This window comes from Hyperoodon ampullatus (assembly GCF_949752795.1).
Source record: "Hyperoodon ampullatus genome assembly, chromosome: 4".
Taxonomy (NCBI): domain Eukaryota; kingdom Metazoa; phylum Chordata; class Mammalia; order Artiodactyla; family Ziphiidae; genus Hyperoodon; species Hyperoodon ampullatus.
The window spans coordinates 69704660-69713705 of NC_136917.1; the positions used below are offsets into that span (position 1 = coordinate 69704660).

General features: G+C 41.2%; 1 protein-coding gene across 1 annotated transcript; it reads right to left on the reverse strand.

The window, feature by feature from the left end:
- Nucleotides 1-2108: 2108 nt before the first annotated feature.
- CTXN3 (cortexin 3) lies at nt 2109-2354 on the reverse strand (the record flags this gene model as incomplete). The annotated part of the gene is made up of 1 exon (XM_079702848.1): nt 2109-2354. One exon carries the CDS (start codon nt 2352-2354, stop codon nt 2109-2111), a length of 246 nt encoding a protein of 81 aa, XP_079558974.1.
- Nucleotides 2355-9046: the final 6692 nt, after the last annotated feature.

Here is a 9046-nt window from a genome sequence, read left to right on the forward strand (position 1 = left end):
CAAAGGATCTTTGAAGGCATCAATTAACTTGTAGCATGAAGAAACTATGAAGTTGTTCTCTTTTTAACCTGGCTCATTCTTGAAGTGATGTGTTCAGTTATAAATTCTATAGCTAAAGAAGAAATCTGAGTAGTTGGGAAGAGTTAAGAAAAGGATCAAAACATATATACATTGCCAGTGGGAATGTAAAATAATGCAGCTGCTTTGGGAAACAATCTCACAGTTCTTCAAAAAGTTAAACATAGAATTAACATATGGCCTAGCAAATCCACTCATAGGAATTTACTCAAGAGAATTGAAAACACATATCCATACAAAATTGTGTACAGATATGTTCATAGCATCATTCTTCAGACTGGCCAACGGATTACCATGATCGATGATGAATAAACAAAATGTAGTATAACCAAACAACGGGACATTATTTGGCCATACAAAGAAACGAAGTACTGATCACTTTACAACATGGATGAACCTGCTTTAAAAACATGCTAAGTGAAAGAAGCCAGACACAAAAGGCCATGTACTCTTTGATTCCATTAGTACGAATGTCCAGAATTGGCAAATCCATAGATTAGAAATTACTGGATTAGAAATTATTGGGTCTGAGAGAAAGAGGGATGGGAAGTGACTGCTGGTGAGTATAGAATTCTGGAATTATATTGTGATGATGGTCACACAAAATTCTGTGAATATACTAAAAACCAATGAATTGTATACTTTAAAAGGCTAAATTTTATGGTATGTGAATTATATTTTAATAAAGCTGTTATTTTTTTTAATGAAAAAAAATCAAGAGGGAACATGGGGAGGGTGGAAATGTGGGCAGAAGGATCGCCAAAATGTTAAAAAAAAAAAAAAAAGGAGAGAGAGAGCGATACAAGGGAGCTGGTTTACTAAGGGCTGTCTTTTTAGGCACAGTTGTTTTTTTTTAACTTTTTTTAATGTAAAAAATGATGGCTAGCTGAGGAGAAAATTAGAAGACATAGACTGTAAACACAACCTAAGGAGTTTAGATGCAAGCTTTTCCTATCAGTACAGAAGTTGGAATAAGAGGTTTTCATATCTCTCTTTTGGGGGAACTTAAACAGTGCTTAGAATAGGTCTTACGTGTCAGAAAAATTTGTGGGAGCCCTTCCTGAAATGGGAGAGGGATGAATTACATGACCTTTTGTGGTCTTTGCTCTCTTTCTCAGAACAGTTAGTCCTCAGTATTCGATGCCACTCTCTGCCTCCAGAGCGCTGAAATAAGAGAGGAGATGCTTCTGTTTCTTGAAAAGTTTTATTTGGTTTCTATTCAGTTATAACCACACATTCCTCTTAAGACTGTAAAAGTCTTCTCCTCTAAACAATTAACTTTTTATTTAAAAAAAAAAACGTTGAAGCAGTACTTGCAACCTATTATTTCAACCAGTTGTGCAAAGAAAGTAAATTCAGGTTATGTATAGTTACCTCTATGCATGTTATTAATATGAATACCCAGAATGTACTTGGCCTGGTAAATAGTTTTTAAACCTCCATAAGCCTTTGAATTCAGTTTTATTTGAAAAGTAAAATGATATCATCCTCACCCATATTTTCCAGGGATCAACCACCTCTTCTAAGCATTCCTATTGCCTTCCAGTGCTCTTTGCTTTAGGAGAAAACAAGTACCTGTTTTGGGTCCACTCAGCAACTTCTTCCTCATTCTCTGCCCAGGACCCAGATTCCCATGAAAATAAAACAAACTGGGAGATATGATTAGAACAAGGAAGTCTCTTTTGGCCCTGCCATCAGATTCAGATCAGATCATTTCTAGTCTTTTTCTCTGGTCAGGTCCAGTAGGGCTTCATTTTAGGCAAAGTCACTATAGATGTTCTCAGTTTCACCATCACACACATTCAACATTCATTCATTGAGTAAATATTGAAACTTAAACCTTCCTATTTTGGGTGAGGAATATAAACCTCCAATTCCAATATCCTCAAAAGTTCACTGAATAAATGGATTGTGGTTCTAGAGCCAGATATGGATAAAATTTGAGTTGCTGAGAACGTTGACTAAAGAGAATCCTGCGCCAAGACATGAAGCATTTCTCCTCCTCAGGATGGGTTCCTGCTCCTGTCCTGTTAAGCAAGGGCATGGTCAAACTGCCCTTTCTCCAGGCCTTCAAGTCCGTCAGCCCAGGTCGAGGTTGGCATGCTCCGATACGGGTCCAGAAGAATCCGGAAGCACCTGACTATGAGGATGCCCAAGAAAATAAACAACAAAATCACAAAAACAAATGTGGTTTTCTGCTCCAGAGACATGCTAGAATCTGATGACACGTTCTCAAGGGGCACTAGGGGTGAAGGGACAGGCTGTCCTCCATCCATCGTCCAGGGAAGCTGGAGCACAGGGTCTCCCAGGTTCCTTCTCTTCCATCATCAGCCTGCTGAGATCATGGTGGCTGCACCTTGAAGAAGCTGCAGAATAAAGAAAGGGAAGGAGAAAGAGTAAACACCAACAGGCAACTTTATTTCTAGGCTCACCATCATATTTTTCAGAGAAAAGAAGGAATCTCTAAACTTTCTCCAAGGGCTGGGCCAAAAGAAAGCCATGTAGTGATAGAAGAATAGATGCCTAGGCAGTGCCTACCATGTTCCCTCTTGTCTTTTCGTATCCTATTCAGGACCCCTCCCTTTGGTCCCTGCCATCCCCACTGGCTTACTAAAACCCCATTCTCTGTCCATTTTCCCTCCAGCCCAAATGAATCCAGAGCCCTTTTCTTTGTCTGTTCTCAACACAGCTGAGACAGGTATGCATTTTCAGGAAGTTCTTTATGAAAACACTACCTAATCCAAATGGGAAATAGAAGAAAAATGAGGACCATTAGCTGGGTACATTTACAACATAAAGATTGCCAGGTCTGTGAAGTTCAATGAAAACAGTGGAGAACTGGGCACAGAACCTTGTGAGCCTGTGTTAATGACTCCCTAGCCATAAGCTGGCTGACTAGTATAGCAATACCTGTTCAGTCCCTCCCTTCCCACCACTGATCTCCACTCAATGAGCGCCGTCGTGACTCCCTGAACCAGTCTTCTCCAGCCTCGGCCTTTGTACAAGGCAAAGTATCAAGTCTTCTTCTCCTAGCTCAACATCTTATAATTCCTAGGCTTATCCCATAACTCAGGGTTTAGAACGGGTACACGATTCATTTGGGGGCTGCACTGAGGGGCAACCATTCCAAGAAGATCCAGTAAATAACCTAGTCATCTCAATTCAAATTACCAGCCACATCTCCCTATAAATGAGTCTGGGGTCTCACTTCTTCACAGGGAAGCCATGACTAGAATGATTTAAAACTCAGTTTTAATTTGCAATTTTACCACCTTATGCTGATTCAAAGGCAGATGCAAGGATACGGTTAACTCTCTTTGCAGCCTAATCACGTGTTTTGAGAGGCCTGCTAAAATATAAATATACACTCTTATTCTCTGACCCTTTCACCACCAACCCCTTTTAGATATACCAAATTGAGGAGAAAATAGAGATGAAAGCATTTTGAGAACTCTACAAATCTTTATAAACTGTAAGCCTCTCCCTTCCCAGCATATTGTGGGGTGCCCAAGTTCCTATTAAAATAACGTCATTTGGTCAAATCATCAAAGGTCTCTATTAAATTGCAGTATTTTACCAAGGAAAGTGACACATTAACACATTATAGGATTTGTCATTGAATACTGTTCCTATTTGAAGGAGGGAGAAATGTGGTAGATAGAAAGGAAATTGAAGGAATATCTTGCCGGGAATGAGGGGCTGCTAGAAAGGACTTGTGGGAAGCAGACATGGGTACTATGAGCAGATCGTCCAGCAGGAGAGTCCTGGGGAAGGATGAAGGAGACTGGGTAGAGATGAGAAGAGCAGGAGATGGCTATAAAGGGAGATGGAGATCCAGAGATCCAGAGAGAAATGCCAACTATTTCACAGTTTTGCCTGGGACTGATCGAAATCCCTAGAAAAGCCTGCTTGATTTTAAACCTGCAATCAGCTAATCAATAATTTACAAATTTGGAAAGCTCAACAGCATGTTTAAGTTAAAGGAAGCGTCAGTATAGTAAGACGCAGAAATAGAAATAAATGTAATCACTTGGCCACCACAGTACAAAAATATTCAAAGACCTCTAAATTTTGTAAATGTCTGTCTTAGAGTAAAATGTCCCTTTTGGGTAGAAATGATTCTTAGGAAATGTTCATGATTGCTTTTACCTAAAAAATGAAATGTTTCTTTTAGATGACCAGCAGAATTTGGGCGAGTAAATTATTTCGAAAGATTTTGACACAACCATCATCAGTGTTAATAAAAATAAAAGGCAGTTATTTTAAGTATAAGAAGGACCAGAGTTACTCGTGGCAGTATTTTAATCCTGACTGGCTTCCCCCATCATGCAGCACACCTGTCTTCCCTTTGCTGGGTCCATTTGTGTGTGCTCAGGAAATAAAGTCTAATTTTAATATGGACTAAGGAAACCTTAGTTAAAAGATGCCATTTTCAAAAGTCATATAATACATCCCTTTTCTCAAACCAAGCTCCCTGGACTCTGATGTTCACAAAGTGTTTACACCCTGAATTAGTCACGAAGCCCTGTGTGAGCAGTCCCTCCCAGCCTTGGTCCTTCTCACTATAGGCCACTCACTTTAGTTAATTTGCAAAGAAGCCCTCTCTTTCTTTCCCCATACTTCCTCTATACTGCGTCATGATTCATCATTCTAAGCTCAAGTCTTACCACTCCTCCCCTCAGAAAACCCACATGCTCCCATGTCCAAGACCCTAACCCACCCATTAACCCCCTTATGGACCCAATACCCTTGTTTTCTGGACCACAAATTAGATCATATACTCTGACAGTGGAATTTTTCTAAGGTATTACTATATTTTCAAAATAAGTTCAAAAAGCAACAAAAATCAAATCACATTTGGTGTTGAGTAAAATGACCAGTGGACAAAAACAAACTTACACATAATTGGTCTGCAGACACCTAAGGAGAGGGTCCTGACTCTGCTCTGCAGCTCTACCTGACACCTGCTATTCTTTGAACACCTCCAGGTTTCCCACCTCTGAGCTTTGAGTCATGATGCTCTTTGCCTGATCCTCTCCTCCTCCTCGCCCTATTCCCACCTTCGGCTTTCTCTCCCTCCCTCGGGGTCCACACCAAATCTCACCTCCTTGGTGGAGCCTCAGTCTCTCCCTTCACCCAAGCCACCAGGGCTTCCTGCTCTGTTCCCAGCAGCATTTCACCTGCATCCTGCGGCAGCATCTATTACAGGACGTGTCTCCACGGTGTTCGTCAACTTCCCCTTATTAAACAACAAGGTCCCTGAGGAATTCCTTGCTGCTCTGGGGTCACTGGCTATCTAAATAGAGGTTGAAGCAAATCTCTGGCCCCTTAGAGTCCAGGGAACTGAATTCAAACTTGGAGGTGCTGGCTGATACAGAGAAGGGGAAAAAAAGCACGTCCGTCATCCAGCCTAACTGGGATGTCAGACCATTGTGTTTGAAATAGGTCTTGTTTCAAAGAATCACAAATAGTCTGGGTCACAATGACACTTTAATAGTCATAAAGCTCATGATTTAAGAAGCAGTTGTTTGGTTTTTTTAATTTTCTTTGGCCTCAGTGCTGATGGGTCCAAAATAGAGAAATCAGCTGGAATTAAGCACTCGCCCTATGTTTAAGGGGTCAATCCTTTCTTACCTATATTGCTTTTTTGGTGGGGAAGGGTAGTCATTTAAAATATCCTAAATCCCATTGTCTTACATGGAAACTATCAATGTCAACAGGTACCCATCTCAAGCTTGGGTCCTTCAGACTTTTCATCTCGTTAGCATCTTATTTTACAATTTCACAGTAAGAAAAAATATTTTATCTGGAGAAAATCTATCTTAAAGAAATGACGTGTTTCTTTTCTTATTTTTCAAGTGGCAGCAACAGAATCAGTGCATTTGCCCCCTTGTCCTGGGAAACCACACACAAGCATTTGATTTCACCATCTCACTTCTGTGGTCCTCAACTCAGGCGCCCTCCCTCCCGCAATGAATTGCAATAACAGCTGCAGTGTATGCAGTACGTGTGCAGTCCTGCTTGGCACGTAGTGAGTGTTCAAGAAATAGGTGATGATGAGCGACTGTTTTCTCTTTAACTGATTTTTGTGCAAAATGAGATTTATTTCTAATTTTCCAGGCAGGAATGGAGATTGTAAGTAAACCACCCCAAATCATAAAATTCGAAAGAGGAGCATCCCCCAAAAGAATGTTGGAATCAGTAGAAAGTCGTCATCCCTCAGCTGTTAATGGCATGCAGGGTACAGTGAAACAATGCAGTCTGTATTTTAAGTACTCCAAAACCACATAATTGCTGTACCTAATTTTTAAAACTTCTAGGCCACAAACCTAGTTGTATGACTTGACATAATTTCAAAAGTAGATGTAAAAAGTAGTTCGTCCATTGAGCAAGAACACTCACAGGCTTGTCCAGTATACACTCACACATGACGGACAGGATACTTTGTCCCACAAAGACATCCTGTGTACCTTGTTTATATTTATCTGGCAGCGTGGTGAGACCAATCTGTAGACTGTAACAGGAAGGGAATTGGCTAGGTAAGCAGGACTGAATTTGCAACGACTGGCAGGGACAAACTTCCTCAAAGTGCTGCACTGTCCTGCAACAGTTCTGAAACTGGCTGTTGAAGTGTTAACCTGGCTTTTAATGATTGAAGTAATACATATCCTGAGACTGAGGCAGAAGAGAATCACTGTCGACTTTCTGAGCTAAAGGAAGCCTCAGCTGCATGGCTGTTTGTATAGCTGGAGTGTCTGGAGGCACTCCCCACCCTCCATCCCACCCAGCTACCCCAGACGTCTAAGCATCCCATCAACCCTATTATACATCTCCTCCCACAATTGTGAGCCCTCCACCAAAGCCACCTCATCTCTTTTGGAAATTCTGTGGATGAATCCAGTGTACAGCAACTTGCATTCCAGGATATATATGCAAAGATGCAAAATATTTCCTATAAATTCAAAAAATTCATGTCCCTCTTGGTGGCCAGCCAAGACCTTCAGGTAAAGATCTCCTGGCTTTTTCTAAGTACTTCTTGCATTTTAACCATGACTCCCCCACCCACCCACCCACCATTTTCTCAGCTCACATAAATACATGGCTACTTCCATATTCCTCTTTTCCAAATACAGCACTCCTGTTCCAATACAATAGCCCTGATGCTTCCGAATTCACAGGATGGTTAAGAGTAAAATTATTTTGAACACTCAAAAAATAGACCAAGGCTAGTAGAAAGTCCATAAACAATGATTTTAAAGACAAGCGAATGTGGTCAGCTACAAATGTCAACAGGCAGTTTCAGAACTGCTGCCAGCCCCCACTACTGCACCAGGAAGTCTGTTTCCTCTGCCCATCCCTGCAAAGTCAGCCTGCAGACACGTTTGCTTGGGTTTGCGAGTAAACCCTGTTGTACCTGGTTCACCATGCTGGTCAGCAGGAGACCTTTGTCTTCAGCCTGAGCCCTAACCTCAGTTTTACTTCTTCCTTATCTTCATCTTTCTCCTAACATCTGCTTAAAGAGGTTTAAAGGCACTGCAGGGCAAGGTTGCAGCCTTGCTGAGAACAACAGAAAAATACCGTGCAAGAGCCCAGTCAGTAAATGGGGGCGTCAAAAGGCATCACTAGCAAACCGGAACTTTTAACTTCAAACAATAAACCTTCCTGTTCTACTCAGTTTTCTTTCCCTTGTGTGTTTCCTAGTGAAAGAGAGTGCTTGCTGATACCTCAAAAGGCTAGGGCTGCACACTGCTCATCACCCAGGGACGGTCAGCACTATCATTATGAGTTGTTGGGTTGTGATCCTTTGTAAACAAATTAGAACATCCCTGTTACATTTTGGGAGGTTGGATGTTTTAGGTGAACAGAAAAAAATATATTGTAATGGGCAAAGAGCTTTCAAGAATAATTTACTGCAGCTTAGCAAAGAAAAAAACCTGTTTTACTACTCTTTATCCAGTATCTGTAGCATTATAAACTTAAGCATGCTTTAAAAATAAAGGCATCATTACATTTCACCCGCTCGCATTAACTTTACCTAGCAACTATTTAATTAGACTTTATCTGGCAGCTAGATCTAAATTCAGAACTTGGATCCAAAAGGCATCCATGCGATCATGGCTCATGCATATATTTAAAGTTAGAGAAAAGCATTTAATTAGCCCATCAGAGATACAGATTTTGCTCAAATACCTGGATCTGGCTGAACAAACACTTGATCCATTTCCTGGTGGAACAGTTACAGGTAGTTACAAGCCTCTTTATTTTCCATTCTTCCCAACCAAGCTGTGTTAAAGCAGTAGACAGTGGTAAGCTGCAAGCAGCTGATGGCACACCCCAGAGCTAAAGCTGTTGTTTCAGGCTTAGAAACTTCCCATTAACACCCCGAGTTAAAGGAGCATCCTCTTTCTGTGTGAGGCATCATTAGCGGCCAATACAGCAGCTTCTCTGAGGCGAGCCATGATTTCGGTTCTGCCTCAGCAACTCTTCAGAGGATTCTGCTTCAGTGAGTAGAGGCAGTATCCTAGCAGTGTGTCTGAAATCATCTTCAAGAAAGCATTAACATTCAAAAGGAGTATGGGGGAAAACATCACAGGGCATTCCCATACCTTTTCAAAATCAAAGCCATAAATCTACCAGTGCTCCACTCTTCTCTATTGATTGTTGACACTGTTCCTCTTTGGGGATGTTAATTAGTACCTTGCAGTGATCAGCCTCCAAATTGATCATGGTTTATGACCTTCAGGCCAACTTAATAAATGGGAAGACTTCTAGGGAAGGGTATCGACTTAGCATTTGGGAGATGAAGGGAAGACTCCTTTTCCTAAAGAAAACAAAATTGCCCTTTCAGAAAAGCAGCAGTTATGAGGGGCATTGAGGAAAGAACAATTAAAAGAGAACAAAATCCTAGTTTTACTACCTGTTTGTAAATTGACTAGGCGGTGGGTCGCCAGATCCAGTGTCTCCTTTG